Consider the following 19,175-nt stretch of genomic DNA (forward strand, 5'->3'; position numbering starts at 1 on the left):
CCCTCTAAAAAGTCATTATTTACAGGAGGTAATGCCTGGTTATCCAGGAGGGGAGGGGAAAGGAAATGCAATAATCTGTCCTGCAACATCTATTCCCTGGCCTCCTTGTTGAAGGTGAACTTCAGTAACCTGGGTTAGTTTCTCTGAAGAGCTGAAAGGAAGGGAATTCAAGTGATAGCCTGGTCATGTGAACTCGGGTAGTTGGACAGAGGCAGTATTTGACATATTTCCTGGCCAGCTTCACTAGATGCTGAGTGATGCATTGGGTTCAAGTAGGAAGAGACTAAGTCTCCTAATGGTTTCCTCATGTTGATCAAACCTGGTTTATGCCCTGAGTGAAAGGGATCAGTGACTTCAAAGAAGGAAGCTTTGGAGAGAATGGGCTCCAGTCCATCTTCGAAGATGATTGTCCAACTCCATACTTAGAATGTTTCCTGGTAAGAAAGACATTATTGAAGATCTTACCCGAGGAGGTTATAGTTCTCTCTTCCACCACTCCAGTGAAGCAGTGCTTATTTTATTATTATCCCTGTGACTTATTCCATAACTAGACGGCTTTGTCTCCCACTGCCCTTTTTGCCCATCCCTTGACCCCTCTCCCCTCTGGCAACCATCAGTTCATTCTCTGTACTTCTGGGTCTGTTTAGTTGTCTGTTCATTTGTTTTTAGATTTGACATATAAGTGAAATTATACAGTTTTTGTCGTCTTCTGCCTTATTTCACTTAGTGCAATACCCCCTAGGCCCATCCATGTTGTTGCAAGTGGCAAGGTCTCATTCTTTTTTATGCCTGAGTAATAGTGTGTGTGTGTATCACATCTTCTTTATCCATTCATTCATGGATGGACACTTAGGTTGCTTCCATATCTTTTTTTTAATAAAAATTATATTTATTTATTTAAGAAAAAGCACACAAGCAGAGGGAGTTGCAGGCAGAGGGAGAAGCCGGCTTCCCGCTGAGCAAGGAACCCAATGCGGGACTCGATTGCGGGACCCTGGGATTATGACCTGAGCCGAAGGCAGATGCTTAATTGACTGAGCCATCCATGGGGTCCCTGGTTGCTTCCATATCTTGACTATTGTAAATAAGCTGTAATAAGCATAGGGGCACATATATCTTTTCAAACTAGTGTTTTTGTTTTCTTTGGGTGAATACACAGTAGTGAAATTGCTGAATCATATGGTAGTTCTGTTTTTAATTTTTTGACGAACCTCCGTACTATTTTCCATAGTAGCTGCACCAATTTACATTCCCACCAGCAGGGCACGAGGGTTCCTTGTTCTCCACACCCTCACAACACTTGTTATTTGTCTTTTTGATTCTAGCTATTCTGACAAGTGTAAGGTAATATCTTATTGTGGTTTTTGATTTGGATTTCTCTGATGATGAGTGATGTTGAACATCATTTCAAGTGTCTTCTGGCCACCTGTCTGTCGTCTTTGGAAGAATTTCTATCCACGTTTTCTGCCCATCTTTTAGTCCTATTATTTGGGTTTTTGTTGTTGAGTTTAGATCCTTTTCATGTATTTTGGATATTAACCCCTTATTGAATTTATCATTTGCAAATATATTCTCCCATTCAGTAGGTCGCCTTTTTCTGTTGTTTCTTTGCTGTGTATGAGCTTTTTATTTTGGTCTAGTCCCAGTAGTTTATTTTTTATATTGTTTTTCAAGCAGTGCTTATTATAAGTGAATGTCTTTAACTCCTGCAGCTACTGACTGACAGTGTTGACTCCCTGCTGTCTGTACATGTTTTAAAATATCTGTGATAAGTATTACATGCCCCCTTGCAAATGGGGGGTGCATAGTACTAATCCGTGCATGTAATACTGATCTTTGGAAATGTAAGCATCTGGTGGTAGTAGTTTGGCTCTGATGCTATGAGGCAGTTAGAGTGGATAGGGTCTAGTTCTCTATATGGGTATAAAAGTACTTTTTCCATATTGGCGAAGACTATTTATGACTTATTTATCACCACAAAGGCTTTTTTATAACTGCAAATTTTATGAACATCTGTCCATATACTCCTGCCAAAATATTTTTTAATCCAGAACTTAGTTTATAGTGATACGCTCATTTCTATCAAAGCAAAAACTTCCTGTAGTGGGCAAAAATAAAAACTTCATTTCCACGTTGGAATCTGGATGCCATTTGAGAGTGCAACGGAGGCATTGGGGGAAAAAATTCAAACCATTTGGAAGCCAAGCTGTTGTCCTTGCCCTTCATTGCCGCAAGCTCTTTGCCAACCTGAGATCCTGAGTCCACGAGCCTCATGGAGCTGGTGCTGCAGTCAAGGCAGGACCCTGTACATTGGAGCTTTTCCCCTCAAGAGATTAGTGATGCTGATGACAAGTGCACCATAGGGAACAGCACTGCCTTTGAGCACCCAATGTCTCTGTTCTCTTTGTCAGCCTTCAGTTCCAGCTTGGCATTTTCTCCATTCTCATTGGTGCCCCATAATGCTTTCCTCAATCATCCCCTTCCTGTTGAGTAATGAAATGGCCAGGAGACAAATTCTGTCCTGCAGCTGCTAAGTAGCCCTGCCTTGGTGATAGAGAGCAGCCTCACCATGGTTTCCAAATTCCTTAAGAACCATATCATCACTCAAAAGGGAGGAGAGAACACGTGGGCAGTACAATGCTGGTCTGTGTTCTTCCACCAACACTCAAGTCAATCAAGCTGGAGACTAACACACAAACATTAGGTTAAGACTAGACTTTCCTACCAGCCCACCGCCCTCAACTTTCACCTTATCCCTTTGTATTTCTGCCTGTCACACCTCATTCTAACTCCATCGTCCAGTACCCTGTGCTTTCTAGCTGGTGTTCATGCCCCTGCCTTCGTCATGGAACATGGGACATGTGTGCTGGGTCCGTCTCCTTGCTGACATGCTGCCTGGCCTCTTTCCCAACCTCTACTCCTTTTCTGATACACAAGCTCTTCAGAATAACAGCTGATGTTAGGATCTGGTTATTTACCCACAGGCTTGGTATATTACCTGTACCCCTCATTAAGCTAGGCTTTTATTTACGGCCATCTTTCTTAAGGACCATATAAAGAGTCATTGTTTTGGTTACCTCTGTCCATAAGCGGTAGGTACGTTTTGCTGCTCTGCCACTCAGCTTGTTTTTTCCAGATGCAACTGTCCCAAGTTTTCGCCTTTTGGCACATTTCTTACTTAACATGCTGACCATGCTGGGCAGGGGGAGAAACTTGGCTCAGTCAAGAACCAAACCAGCCATCCAGCCTGTCACTTCCGCTGTCTCCCAGCAGGCAGTTTTACCAGCCAGCTGCCCAGCATTTTGTCTCTGATTCAAGAATACCAGCTTCACAGCACTAATTTTTTCCAAGCCCTTGGTAACATTCTTCCTAACTGTGCCAGAAACACTGATGCTTGGCAGAAAACTAGGTGTCCAGGACACCTACATGTTACTTTTGGTTGGGGCCATTTCAGGCAAGATGATAAAAACAATAGTTACATGGATTTCAAATTTGGGGTTATTCATTTGAAAGAAAATTTTATATTCAGATGACTTGAACTCTTTAAGGAAGGATCTAGAGTGAGAATCAGCTATTCTCCAGGATCCTGAGTCCACTTTTGTGCTCCAGTTGCTCTTTGGGGTCTCTCAAATTTGGGTCAGAGACCGTCTGCTTCAAAGTCACCTGGGATATTCTTTTAAAGTACCCACCCAGGAATCTGAAATGTTAGTAGTCTTACCCAGGAGATTTGGGAGCCCATCATATTTCTCCATTCATTCCTCCAGAACGAGCTTATTTGTGGTAGTTCTTGTGAGAAATCTCTGAGGATCGTCAAAAGGATAACTGATGTTGCAGGTGTTGCTCTCACTTGACTTAATAAACTTTCCCCCTAGGAGAAGCTAGACTGTGATGGGTCTGCCCGTCAGTGTCAGTTAAACAGCCAATATCTGGGCGTTTCACAGATGGCGCATAGAACCATGATTATGGGTGTTTTTTGTTCTTCCTCACTTCTGGTTGGCATTTCTCAACAAGACTTTTGTCCAAGGATATTTGTCCTGCAATTTAGATTTCCTGCTTCTAGGTGGCAGTGGCACCTTCCTTGCATCGAAAATGTTTCATCAGGGCTCCTGGGTGGCTCAGCTGGTTGAGCATCCAACTCTTGGTTTTGGCTCAGGTCATGATCTCGTCCACATGGCTGATGGGGCTCTGTGCAGGTCTGGCTCTGCGTTCAGCTCAGCGAGAGTCTGCTTGTCTCCCCTCCCCCCACCACTCCCCTGCTCATGTGTGCACACACTCTCTCTAAAATAAATAAATCTTTAAAAAAAATTTCAGCAAGTGTTCTTCTTAAGTAAATATTTAGATTCCTATAAGTTTTTTTTTTTAATATCAACACCTTTTAATAACTTGATAACCTTCTCCCTTTTCCTTGCATGTGATCAACTTACTCCATGCCTTTCCTCACTCTTGCTTTGGAGTAAACCTCAGGCCAGCACGGCATCCGACGCTGCCATTACTTGCTCATGGCGGTGAGGGCTGCTTCTTAGTACGTCTCTTTGTGCTGCAGCAGTGATGTTCGACAGCTGTCAGTCCTTCTGGAGCAACTCCCTCATCCCTGAAATGAAGATGCACCTAGGGGCACCCAGGTGGCTCAGTTAAGCATCCAACTCTTGATTTCTGCTCAAGTCATGATCTCAGGGTCGTGAGATTGAGCTCCGTGCTGGACGTGGAGCCTGCATGAGACTCTCTCTCTCCCTCTCCCCACTTACTTGCAAGCACTTACAGACTGCTGGATGCTGAGAGTGTCGAGTTCCTCTAATTGCCTCCTCAGGCATCGATCAGAGGGACCTTCTTCACTTCCTTCTTTTCAAAGATAATTACCTCTTCCTCCTCTTCTTCTCAAAAAGAATGTTTCCTAGCTAAGTGTTTAAATTTTGTGAGGGGCACCTGGCTGGCTCAGTCAGAAGAGCATGTGACTCTTTATCTTGGGGTTGTGAGTTTGAGACCCATGTTGGGTATAGAGATTACTTCAATAAACAAAACTTTAAAGTATGTGTGTACCTCACCCCTTACATATAGTGGCTTTTGTTGGCAAAGATGTAAGCAAAAATTGGAACTCAACAGTTTCGAATAGTGTCTGTATATATTTTCAGAAAGACCCTCTATCCTTTATCATAACAAAATATTAAAACATAAAAATTAAGGAAGTTTTTATATATTTTTAACCTTGTTTCATGAAAACAGCTCTTAATACAGATAGGCAAAGTCTTTTCCCTCAAAATGTTTACGATCTGGATATGTACATGTTTAAAATCTACGCACGTGTATCCTTGGTGGAAACCTGTCCTATCATGCCCGGAGTTGAATTGCCTTTTGGAAGAGAGCACTTATGTGGTAAGTCAGTCTCAGATTTTAGAACTGCATACAATCTTGCCTGCCAAAAACCTCAATTTTATAATGCCCTTGATCTCTGATTTTCTCACTAACTGCAGTTGTAGCCTTTGCATTCCCAGTGGCTCTTCCAAAATATACAACTCTGAGAGAGTCAAAAATATAATATGAAACCTTTAGATTCTTATTAAAATATAAGACTTGAGAGAAGGCAGCCTAGTAGTTAGAATTCTGCAAGCTTGATGTAGGGATGGAACCTTCTCTTCAGGAGTACTGACACAGGATCAATCAGAAAGAGTGGAGTTTGAAATTCAGGCTTTAAGTGTCATTTCCAGCATGGGATTGTGGGGAAGCTTTTTCAGCCTTTCTGAGTCTGTTTTCTCATCTGTAAAATGGCTATAATATCTCTTCCCTAAAGGCTGAAGTTAGTGTTAAATGAGAGAATATTTACAAAGAATTCAACACAATACCTGGTAAAATTATAGAGATAAGTAAATAGATACATTTAAAATGTATATATGGGTTCTATTCTTGTCTCCACTTTACCCAATTCTTTGTATCTCAGTTGAGTTGCCTCTAAACCAGTTGTAGAACTATCCTGTATTTTTATAGAAATCCAGAAACTAGGCAACATTTTCAGATTTAAACATTCGCTATATAACTTTTTTCATTATAATATAGCAAAAACTTAAAGGTGACAAAGGTAGGTTTAAAAGAACTTCACTGCGGGGCGCCTGAGTGGCACAGCGGTTAAGCGTCTGCCTTCGGCTCAGGGCGTGATCCCGACGTTATGGGATCAAGCCCCACATCAGGCTCCGCTATGAGCCTGCTTCTTCCTCTCCCACTCCCCCTGTTTGTGTTCCCTCTCTCACTGGCTGTCTCTCTGTAAAATAAATAAAATTAAAAAAAAAAAAAAAAGAACTTCACTGCATAAATATTTAAATAAAACCTGGTTGGGACAAGATGTGGGTGTTAGTTTGGTTAATGACTGGTTCTGCCTTTGAAGCATAAACACAATACAAATAATTATGTATTATCACGAAGAGAGGAAGTCCACAAATGAGCTCACGTCTGCTGTATATAGGTGGATGAGATAATGTCTATCAGGTGCTTAAAGCTCCTGAAATTCAAGTTACACATGCCATCTCTGGCCATCCTGTTGCTATCCCATGGAGAATTGGTCTTATCCAATGCCACCCTGTACCCAACTGGAATATCTTCTGGAGGAGAGATTAGGTTTCTGTGCCAGGAAGCTTGAGAAGCCTTCTCATCCATGGTCTTTAAGTTAGGACTACATCAAGCCATCATAGGGTGATGGTTATGTCTTTTTTGAGGTGGCGTGGTGAGACGGAACAAACACAATGCATATAGAAGCCAGGCCACTGGGGACTGAGTCCATCTTTGCCTGTTACTAGCGCATGTGCTCCTGGAGAAATAGACTCTCTTTGTAGACACAATTTGAAATCTAGAGCCATGAGATTAAACACCAGCCATATTTATTCATGGACTAAGCTATTTCAAGCAGTGTGAGTAGAGCATAAAGGGGCAATTAAGATACTGTCCTCAGTAATAAAATTCAGAAGCTTTGAGGTTTCTGAATAGACATGTCCTATTGGTGAGAGCTGGCTTGTCAGGGACCTCAGGTTTGCCCCAAGTTTTGCTTCTGTCTTGTAGGTTCTCCTGTTAAATTACCCCTGTGACCATCCCATTGGCCACCAAGGCATCTTGCTTTAATGTTTCGGTTCACATGTAGACCAAAATTCTTTCCTCAATTTATGTAATCCAACCAAAACAGGCCAGAACTTCAAAAAAAATTTTTTGTTAAACACTAAGGAATAACACAAGAAAAATTAAAATGTAAGGTCAATTGTATTTCAACATTCTCGCTTGGTTTCTGATTTTTATGCGGTTTATATTGTCACTCTTCCTGTCCCTGTTTATATGGAAAGCCAGAGGAAAGAATGACCTGCCCAAGTCCCTTACATCCTACCTTCGGACCTGTCATTGGTTGGATGCTTCTGTAACATCTGCCTAAGAACATACTACTGGCTACGTTGACGCTTCATAATGTAGATCAAAGGATTGAGATTCACTTCTCCCAGCTACCTCAGCTCTGCCTGCTTAGTTCTGGCCTCTGTTCTCACAGTCGCTGCTCCCCAGATGACTGACATTAGAAATGACCTCACCTAGCAGGTCAGACTCTGCAGCCTGCTCCCTGCAGTAGGGTTGAGTCCATGTAAACCCATCAGCACATAAATATAATAACATGTCAATCACATGCATGCATCTGACTGTTTAGTCCCAAACTGGAGTGGAAGGTATAGGTAGAAAAATTAGTAAACAGGAATTGTTCTCTACTTTCTCCTTCCTTTGCTTACTCCTTTATTGACTCCTGACACTCGCAAATGCTTGACATTTTCCTTTGGGGAGTTGGATGAAAAAGCAAAGGAAAGTAAGGACAGAGGTTCTCTGAAGCTCATAACTTAAAAATACTGCTTCAACTAATGGAATTTTAAACAGAAGGGAAGAAGACACAAGAAAATGGAAAGAACTCCCCCATCTTGTTCATTCATTAAACAAAAATTTGAGTTCTTTTTATGTGCCAGGAACTTCTTGTTCACATAAACCTTGAGGCCAGCCTCCAGCCTGGGCTGTGCTTTTTTAATCACAACATTGCCGAGAGTGTTCTGTGTCCTGCAGGACATGGAATTTAGCATTGAATATTCTCTTGTGCTTTGTTTTATAAAGTCTCATGTTCAGTAGACATCTCTTTAAATAGTTTAAAAATGTCTTGAAGGACAGAACCCATGCCTTTTCTTTTGTTCCCCACAGCAGCTAGTGCAGTGCAAATGTGTATTGTGGTACTCCAAACACTGGCTGCCTGCTTAAAGGACAAGGGAAAGGCAAGTGAGGTTAATTGGGCTGACTGTGGAGACTGGGTCTCCAGGAATTCTCCTATTATGGAGAATATGCATCATGTTCTCAGATTCCCACTCTTCCTAGATGAGCCTACCTCTGCTGACACCTGTGGGAATACCCACGCACAGAGCCTCTGCTCTCTTGTCATCATTCTGTTGGCCCAAATGGGGGGTTCCAGTGAACAATTCGCCAAGTGTAATTACCATCTCTGTGTGGTCCTTTTGATACGTGGTGTAGCTTATTCTTGCTGAACCCCAACTTTTTTGCACTCTCTTCCATCCTGTAGAAACACCGGTGGTCATTTCCTCCATCTCCTACATTCAATTCATTGCCTGGTCTTACCTTTCCTACCTTCTCAAGATATTTCAAATTCATTCTCTTATTTCCACCTCTAGCACCATTACTTTAATTCATGCTATTGTCACCTCATAACCAGTGTATGGCAACAACCTCCTAATTTCTCTGCCTTGGTCTATCCTCCTTCAGACTGACCTGCAATGATCTTTCAAAGATACAAATTTGATTAAACTAATTCCTGCATAACTTCCTTTAATGGTGTTCTATTGATCTGAAGATAAAGTCCAAACTCCTTGACAAGGGGACTCAAGACCCTCTCAGTCTAATGCCTACTTCCTCAGCCTTGCTTCTCACCTCCCTTTGCTTGTTTGCCTCTCTTTCTCCTCTTCCTCTTCTCTGTCTCCCCGCTTCACCCCCTTCCCCATCCTTCCACCCCAGCCAAGTTCAATTCTGTGTGCTTCCTCACTTTCTCACTCACCCTGGGCCTTTTGAAACATACTTGGGAAATTGTCCATTCGCTTCCTAACATGCTACTAGACCACAACCTTGAAGGATAGGGAATTTGCCTTATTCTTACACACAATAAGAACTTCCAAAACACTAGATCTGTAAATGAACATGTAAGTGAGTTATTGATGTTTTGATTTTACTGCTCTGTGATGGATAATATCTGACATTTGTTTCTATGTACCAGACCCTATTTTAAGTTCTTTAAACATAAAAGCTGTCTATGCTGAGAAATAGTTACTATTATATCTCTATTTTACAAAGAAGGAGACTGAGACAGAGAGAGACTAAGTTACCTGCTTATCCTCATTCAACTAATAAGCAGTTGAACAGATAGAGGACCTCAGAGAGTCCTATGCTAGAGTATTCACACTTAACTAATATACCCTATATTGCTTTTTAATTCAAAGCTATTGATACATTTAGAGGGTGTATCATTAAGGCCTGGCTATGTGAGAACCGGATGGATTAATGAAGAAGTGGAAGGAGGCCCATGACAGGGGCTTTGGATCATAAGCAAGTTGGGGAAAGGGCCCAGCCAGGCAGGTGAGCGCTCAGAGCAACTTGCCTACACCCACAGCAACTTGTCTACACCCACAGCCACCACCAACCGCATACTCTGTCTTCTAGAACACAGAGTCCGTTCAAGAAGACTGGAGTTGAGCGTTTTGTTCTTCGTACTGGGGATACCAAAAGTAGAAAGACACAGCTTTCTCAAGATACCCCCACCCTAGCGAAACAGCCTGCACTGCATGAGAATTAGCTAGCTAGAACAGAGTGTGGTTAACAGTGGCGTAGAGGGAGGACAGGCCTCCCCCCCTCCCCATAACTGACTCCCTCTTCCTTTCCCCCAAAGCCTGGCTAGTATAAGCCAGCACAGTGCCGAGGGCATATTGTGAGGTGTTAGGCAGAAGAATGCTGTGTGAATTTGACAAGAGTATCAGATTCCCACCATCTTGCTTTAGTAAGCCTCAGAAGAACCCTTTCGGTGCAGTGAGGAAGGTGGTACATAGATTTACCGAACATGGAGAGTCCACAGGCTTTCCGTTCTGCTACTTTCTACATCGTGGAGCTAAACGAATACCTAGTTCCTGGCTTTCGCAGGGCCCTGCATTCTCAAGGTTTTCTGGAGGACGTTTGGGAATGTTGTGCTTCTCTAGGCGGAGGACGGGGCTGGGGGGAGAGACGAAGAGCTATTTCAGAACAGATGTCAACGGAGCCCTTCTCTCCGTGCTGAGACTCAGTAAACACATGCCGCACGCCTGCCGGGTGGAGTGACTGAGGCACAGGCTCTAGAGCCCAGAGACAAGGAGCTGACCTCCTGGGGGACCCTCATGCTGCAAACAAATTAGCTCTGATGGACGAGTGGCCTGTGCTCATTCTTGAGGAACGTGGAGGTGGGAACTCAGGCCAGTGTGGAGCTTAATTAAGGATGGCAGCTGGTGTAGGAGGCCAGCTGGCCCTGTGCTCTGCACTCCGTTTATGTCACAAGTTACTACTAGCATTTTGTTTTCCTCCAGATACTCCTGTTGCCCTGTCTTCTCCCTTGCCACTGTCCCCATGTTGTTCTGTGTGCTCTCCGACTGGTGTGACCTTATCCCCAAGCAGGCTCCAGACGAGGACCACACTGTAGAGGTAGAAAGATCAAACTGTTAAGGAAACGGCGTAAACCAGGGCAGGTACAATGCTCTCATTTGACATGCCTTCTCCCCCTGCCCACTGTCTCCCACTTACGTGGGCCCATTAGTACCAGTAATGACGTCATGACTGCCTCGGGACCTACCCTATCTGGAGGGAAAAGAGAACTATGATTGGCATGTGTCCCGTGACTGTATTGCTGGTGGACCTCCATCAGGACAGATGCCGGTGATGCTGGTGGAGCACTTCCGCCTCCTGTCCAAACAAAGCAGACCCAGGGAAGAAAGAAAAGTGACTTAGAATCCCAGAGTCTCATGCCAGGGCAGGATCTCCAGCATTTTGGCCTGTGAACGCTTATGTCTACAGGAGAATGGGCTCCATAGGGTTCTGGGAAAAGTGAGCATCAATGTTGAAATCATTCAGTTGATTAGCCAAAAAGTAACCTTTAGAGTACCAACCATCACTGCAGACATTCCTGAATAGAAAAATCTCCAAATCACCTGCTTTAGTGGAGGGGAAGAGGAAGAAACACACAACCCCTGGCTCTTTTGCTTCCTATTCTGGTGACATGAGATCCAGGTAGACTAAGAAGTGGTGGGAAGGAATCTCTGTAAAATTTTCGGCAGTGGCATCCTATTTGGGGAAGCGGGGTTAGACGATACATGTTTATGGCATAAGGCATTTAGGGAAGTGTTTTATCATATTGTATGTGACTTATAATGATGCTGTATGTGCTCTAGAAACACTTTCTGGATGTGACGCTGTGCCCTGCGTTAACAGCTGTTTGCTCGCTCAAGTCCCATACAAATGAGTTAATTACCTACAGCAAGAACAGACTCTGAAAACAAAGCAAGAAACATATAAAATAAAAGCTGTTGTCTCCTGATTATAGTTTCCTCCTGTAGTCATTTTCATAAAAAGAACCGGGCAATTGTGTGTTACACCAGAATTCTAGAAAGATTGGGTTTTTAGGATTTCGGACTGTGGTGACCCTGAGTAGAACGTTGCTTAGTAAAAAAGTCCTCAAAGTTCAAGTGACCCAGAGGCCCTTAGCCTTTGGGATAGGATTACCCATTCTTGGCTTGGGGGTCTGAAAATTTGAAATAGTGGGTCCAGCGAGTAAAACATCATTTTATTTGAGGGCATTGAGGTTAGGAGGGGGGTAAAGAATGCATGGAACACTTCAAAATTAAAGGAAAGTTAGATATTGCCCATTTCACTATTTTAAAAATGAAAATGTTGAAGTCCGAGGTTATCTGTGCCTTAGTAGTGGGCTTGCTTTGTCTTTTAAACTGGAGTTCCCTGGAAACAGTTTTACCTGTCCCAGAGGGTCAGGCATAGCTGTTGGTGACTTCTGGCCCTCATTCCTCACTCCTCTTATTCTCCCAGTGGCCGTGTTCTCCAGTGTCCTATAGGAAACAAAGGCTTGGTATGTAAGTTGATTACAAGCTATATTCCCAAGGAAAATGGGGTATCATGAAACTAGAATGTAAGCTCCTCCAGAGCAATGATGTTGTAAGTGTCTTCTTATCTTTCTCACTACCAAGCACTGTGTTTTCTATAAGTGTAATACTTAAATATTTGCTGATGGAAAATATTCTAGTTGTGAAAACTATCTTTAATATTTCCATCAGTGGTCAGAACAGTGTAGCATTATGTAGACAGACTTTGGAGACAGACTGCCTGGATTTGAATCCAGCTCAGCCAAATAGAAGCCATGACCTTAGGCAAGTGACTTGACTTCTCTATGCCTTGGTTTCCTTGTCTGTAAACTGGAATGTTAATAATTCCCATCTTACAGGGTGGTTATGAGGATTAAGTGAGTTAATATATTCAAAGGACTTGAACAGTGCTTGGCACAGAGAAAGTACTCCATGAGCATTAGCTATTACTAGTCAGTATGCAGCAAAGGCTGTCTTTAACTGTTGTTGAGAAATGTTCCAGAGCGAGCATGAATATTGTATTACCTGAGCACATAATAAATTAGAGTGATTGTCGTAGGGGTCATCAGTTCTTATAGTTCTGGACATTTCTTTGTTCAGAACTATATTTGTACAGCTCTTAATTCCCTCTATCGCCTCTTTATGCTGCAGTATTCAGGTTTTCTTAACAAGTAAATAGATTCCCTAGCATGGTCACTATTGTCTAGAACCACACTGTGGTCTGTCCATTGCCCTCTTACATATTATTGTGGATGAGGTCCCAGTGGCTTTCTTCATTTGGTCCTGCCCAGGCATCAGTGTTGGTCAGTGTATCTTTCCTTTCCCTTCTTCAGCAACGCTGTATGTGTGTTTTTCTCCTGTAGGTACCACCACTGCACTCAAGTTGCTCCTGACATCTTGGTCACTGTTTCCTTAAGACTTAGGGATTTTCTTCTTCTCATCCTTTAGAATCCAGCTTGAAACCCATCTTAACTTGAATAAGAGAAATCTACCTTTTATATTCCTATTCATCCATCCATCCACCTGTCACTGATTCATAGGCTCTTTGCCCTTGAGATTGTTATTGTGTGATCTATCCCCAACTGATATGAGTAGGTATCCTCATTCTGGTTTTATCCCCACAGTATGTTCCTCCAGATCTCTGCGTCTGCAATTTTGTGCTGGAACAGTCCCTCTCTGTGAGAGCCCTGCAGGAAATGCTTGCCAACACAGGTGAAAATGGCGGCGAAGGGGTGAGTACCTGATTTATGTCCTAGGTGGGGATTGGAACACACCACAGCCCAAAAGTACATACTTCATTTCATTCCTTCAGTTTCAAACCAGGAAACCGTAGGATCCTTGACTGATCCATATAGAGATACTAAATCTTTCTCTCTGTATTTAATTCTTGTTACTGAGCAACCCTAATCCTGCTTCTTTTGGACTCATCAACTTCCACCAGAAAATGGAAGAGATCACCAATGATGCTGCATGAGCAGGGCAGAAGGACATTGAACCTACTCCACTTCCCTAACCCATAATCCGCCAGGAAATGCGAGGAGGGCATTGAGATGGATGGTGCCTGTCAGGCGGTTCTTTTTTCTTGGAAAAACTCTCATCAGAGATTTATGACTACCCCGCTGAAGTACAACTAGTTTGTAGCAGTTTGGTGAGGATTTTCAGTAGAACTCAGTCTTTGACTCTCAGGACTCCACAATTTCACTCATGATGAGAAAATGTAGAGCAGTCTTGAGTTTCTCTTGTTAGTAGAATTGTCCTAAGTATCCAACTGCGGGCTTATGCTCCCTAGTTCCCACATCAAAGTCTTTAACCAGAGACTTTTAGAATAATTTTGACTCTTTCTTTCCCAAATGACCCACATCTATTTATATCCATTTATCATCAGGTATTTTAATTCTATGGCCCGAATATCTCAAATCCAAACATCTCTCTCTGTCCCCCCTAGATGACTGTCCTCTGTCTTCTGTCTTCCTTTGCAACAACAGCTTACTAACTGCTTTGATTCCTTCTATACTTATCTACCTCTGCCGCCATTTTTTTTCGTTCAGCTATTATAATGTTCTTCCCAAAATGCAGATCTAATCATTATACTTCCCTGTTTTAAACCCTTTGTCTTTCTATTGCCTTGAGAAAAATTCCAAATTCTTTAACTAGACATAAAGCCCTGCAGGATTTGTGAGCCCTGTTCAGCTTTCCTGCCCTCTCACCCCTCCCCACCCAGACACTCAGTGTTCAGCCATATTGAATTCCTTTCACTTCCTCAAACATGACAGTGCTCTTTTGCCTTTGATCATGTGTGTCAGCTATTCCTTCCATTTAGAACAGCTTCCTCCTCCTGTCTGTCTTCCCCTGTGTAATCTCTACTTCTTCAAGGAACCAGTTTAAATATCAGATCTACTGAGAAGCCTTTGTTGACCCCACAAGTCTGGGATAGGTGTCCTTGTTTGAGCGACAGTCAGTAAATAGTTCTCCTCATTCTGTACTATAATAGCAAGTCTGATTTTCCGCATCCTATACTGGGGAGTAAACTGCATGTAGGTAGAAACAATTTGTAGTACCTAGCACAATTTATTCTCACTTGACTCAAATGAACTCATACATAAAAAAGAAATGTCTCATTTACAGTAGAAGAGAAGATGACCATGGACTCAAGGGAACCAGTATTTACATGTAGGTCATCTTCCAGCTCATAGTGTGATCTTACATGAGACTTATTATCTCTTGGGGCCATAGTGTTCTCACCTGTAAAATTAGAATGTTTAATTAGTTTCCTAGAGTCCTTAACACCAGTGTTTGAGATTCTTCGCTCTTTTGGTTTAAAATAATATGCTTTTGTCAGCCATCTGAGAAGAGCTTTGTTTTGTACCGTAGTGCATTAACACAGGTGAGTGTTTGTTCTTTGGATGTTCACTGAAGTCTGTGTCTGCTTCCTCCTCGCACTGTCCTCGGTTCCAGTGCTTTCCTCCATAGGCATGTATCCTTCAGCTCAGCAGAACAAATCTATTTTTAATTCCTCATTCTTTTTCCAAAACTAACAACTCATCATTTATAGACCACTTTGGTGAGGGGGAACTGGTTGATTTGGAATATTAGCACTTTCAGTTTCTTTTTTTTTTCTTAAGATTTTATTTATTTATTTGACAGAGATAGAGACAGCCAGCGAGAGAGGGAACACAAGCAGGGGGAGTGGGAGAGGAAGAAGCAGGCTCGTAGCAGAGGAGCCTGATGTGGGGCTCGATCCCATAACGCCGGGATCACGCCCTGAGCCAAAGGCAGATGCTTAACCGCTGTGCCGCCCAGGCGCCCCAGCACTTTCAGTTTCAACCAAGATCGGCTAGACTCTGCCTGCTTGTGGCCTGAGGATAGAAATTGGGAAGATAGAAGCTATGTTAACTGGAAAACTATCTCTTAAGCTTTCTCTTATCCTGTTTTGCTCAAAAAGTGTATTTGAAAGGACTTCATTTTCATTTAGCTTGAATAGTTCAGAAAGTTCTGTACATGACAAAGTAAATAGAGAAGTTCTGATTATAATCCTTGCTCTTCTTAATTTCCATGCACTTAAATAATAGTCTTAACTTGGTTTATCTTAAAGAAGAATTAAATAGCCACCACTCGGTTACCCCACACAAGCACTGGGTGTTATAGGCAGTTAATGAATCGTTGAATGCTACATCAAAAACTAATGATGTACTGTATGTTGGCTAATCGAACATTAAAGAGAAGAAAAAAAGAAAAAAAAGAAAAAAGAATAGTAAATAGCAATTCATTTTCCAAAGAGAATGTGAAGACCAATTTGTAAGAGTGAGTACTTAGTTTGGAACATACAAATAAGACCTACCTTACGTACCAACCATGTTGGAGGAGAAGTTTACTCAATATAATTATGTATTTCAGGGACCATCTTTAATTTACCATATTTAAAAACCAGTACATTAAATCTTATTGGGCGATGCATTCTCTTTGAAAACTAGAGTCCAAAATAAATGATCTGTGACATTTATATTAAATATTCATTGGATAACAGTAATCACCATGTTGGGTCAGACTCTGAAATTTCCCATGTGTCATGTTACCTTTTTGTGCTGTTTTGCCAAACAAAGATAATAGTTCTCATCTTGACACGTCTTCATTGTCGTCATCATCATCATCGACTAGCGATCTTAGAGCTAGGAGGAAGGGACTTGGAAGGAGAGCTGGAGTCTTTTGAAATTATTAAGATGCTATTTGTTGGTGGTTCTATTAACTAGTCGCCTAGCTAACAGTTTCAGCTACTGTAACCCTCTTGGAATGCTCTCACAATTCCATCTGGGCTGTTGATCTTTACCATAAGAAATAATATTTTTATATAACCACTTGAATCTGATTGTTTTGCTTTCCTGAAGTGATTTCTGTGCACATTTACCATTAGTATTTAATTTGATTTTAGATGATAATATTCAGCAGGGAAGAAAAAGGGGGGGTGCAGGAAGTGAGTTAACATGACAGACCATAATGATTCTCTGGGAAGCCTGGGGATGTTTGAGTGGGATGACGCTTCCTTTGTATGCCACTCCATTCTGTTTGGAAATAGGCATTTACTGCTTTTAAATAGATATTACTTTCACTAATGATCATGACTGCCACCAAATGGGGTGCTTTGAAGAGTGTAATTTTTCCTTCTAGCCATAAATTGGTCCTCGTGTGGTGTGCCTGTTCACTGCTGTGCAGCAACTGAACATGTTTAAAAAATGACTTTGGTCATTTGTTTATTCACGTGATCAGTGTACAGAAGTCTTTCTGCAAGGATTTACAATTCAGCGATTCCCCTTGCTAAGAGAAAACAAAGGTGTCTGCTTTGTTTAACGGGTTTGTTCTTGAACTGTCCTTAGCTATAGCAAGTAGCTTGTGGGACCAGCTTTACGTTGAAAAGAAGAAAAAATGAGGCCAAGAACGTGGGGGTACCCCCCAGAGTCCACCCTAGCTGAATTCATCTTTGGGTCAATTTGACTCTGATTAAATCCTATCTGATTTTATTCTGGAGAAACTACCAAGAGATAGATGTTTGGCACTGTGGCCAATTAAATGGCTGAAGTTTGAAGTGAAATCCCTGCATACAAATATTAAAATAGTTTCACACTTTTGATTGATTGGACCTACAATACGTGAAATACCCAACCCCTTTCTGCAGGACATGGCGCTGAAAGGGATGGCAGCATGTCCCTCTGAGCCCTCAATCTCCCCATCCCTTGGAAATAACTTTGAAGAGAGAGCAAGCAGCATTGGTCATGAGAAAAGCTCAGTCTTTCGAGCCAGGCAGATGTTTTCAGTCTGGGCTATATGCATTGGGTGACCTCTGGGGCAAATTATTTTTCCTTTCTGTACCTTACTTTCCAAATCTTCAAAATGCAACCTACCTCATGGTGTTGGTAGAAATTAAATGATAGAAATCTCTACATGTGCCAGAAATATATATTGGTTCCTCTTCATCTCCGCTCCACTCCCTCCTTTCATATTCAAATGCCTCAGAGGAAGGAGAAGTCCCTGTTACATGACCAGGTGCACAGAACTCCAAGTGGGTTTTGAAGCACATGGGCATAATGTTTTTAAAAATGAAAGGCCTTAAGGGTATCAGGATTACGTCAGACCTGTCTACAGAGACCTGGAATGAGAGAAAGGCTGGTGGGGGGCATTTTTAAAGCTCTTTCAGAGAAAAACATGCAGCCAAGGATCCTTTATCCAGCAAAGCTGTCATTCAGAATTGATGGAGAAATAAAGACGTTCCAAAATCGCCAATCATTAACCAATTTCGTAACCACGAAACCAGCCCTACAGGAGATATTAAGGGGGGCTCTATAAAGGTAAAAAGGCCCCAAGGGTGATACAGAGCAGCAAGTCACAACCGATACAAAGACTTTACAGAGAACATGGCATCATTTAAATCATATCTGTCAATAATCTCTATCAATCTAAATGGCTTAAACTCTCCCATAAAACGCCACAGGGTTGCAGATTGGATAAAAAGACATGACCCATCCATTTGCTGTCTACAAGAGACTCATTTTGAACCCAAAGATGCATTCAGACTTAGAGTAAGGGGATGGAGTACCATCTTCCACGCAAATGGACCTCAAAAGAAAGCTGGAGTAGCAATTCTCATATCAGATAGACTGGATTTTAAACTAGAGGCCATAGAGAGAGATACAGAAGGGCACTATATTATTCTTAAAGGAAGTATTCAACAAGTGGATATGACAATTATTAATATATATGCCCCCAACAGGGGAGCAGCAAGATACACAAGCCAACTCTTAACCAAAATAAAGAGACATATAGATAAGAACACAGTAATAGTAGGGGACCTCAACACCCCACTATCAGAAATAGACAGAACACCCTGGCAAAAACTAAGCAAAGAATCAAAGGCTTTGAATGCCATACTCGACGAGTTGGACCTCATAGATATATATAGAACACTACACCCCAGAACCAAAGAATACTCATTCTATTCAAATGCCCATGGAACATTCTCAAGAATAGATCATGCTCTGGGACACAAAACAGGTCTCAGCCAATACCAAAAGATTGAAATTATCCCCTGCATATTCTCAGACCACAACGCTCTGAAATTGGAACTCAACCACAAGGAAAAACCTGGAAGAAACTCAAACACTTGGAGGCTAAGAACCATCCTGCTCAAGAATGACTCGATAAACCAGGAAATCAAAAAACAAATTAAACAATTTATGGAGACCAACGAGAATGAATACACAACGGTCCAAAACCTATGGGATACTGCAAAGGCAGTCCTAAGGGGGAAATACATAGCCATCCAAGCCTCACTCAAAAGAATAGAAAAATCTAAAATGCAGTTTCTATATTCTCACCTCAAGAAACTGGAACAGCAACAGAGGGACAGGCCTAACCCACTGACAAGGAAGGAGTTGACCAAGATTAGAGCAGAAATCAATGAATTAGAGACCAGAACCACAGTAGAGCAGATCAACAGGACTAGAAGCTGGTTCTTTG

At 42.1% G+C, this 19,175-nt stretch overlaps 1 protein-coding gene across 1 annotated transcript in view; it reads left to right on the forward strand.

The window, feature by feature from the left end:
• Window positions 1–19,175, forward strand: part of RYR3 (ryanodine receptor 3) — a 541,796-nt gene that overhangs the window by 193,663 nt on the left and 328,958 nt on the right. The window contains exon 3 of the mRNA XM_034661206.1: window positions 13,295–13,402. Coding sequence (XP_034517097.1) covers window positions 13,295–13,402 — 108 coding nt within the window. The remainder of the gene's footprint in view (window positions 1–13,294; window positions 13,403–19,175) is intronic.

This window comes from Ailuropoda melanoleuca, chromosome 5 (assembly GCF_002007445.2).
Source record: "Ailuropoda melanoleuca isolate Jingjing chromosome 5, ASM200744v2, whole genome shotgun sequence".
Classification (NCBI taxonomy): Eukaryota; Metazoa; Chordata; class Mammalia; order Carnivora; family Ursidae; genus Ailuropoda; species Ailuropoda melanoleuca.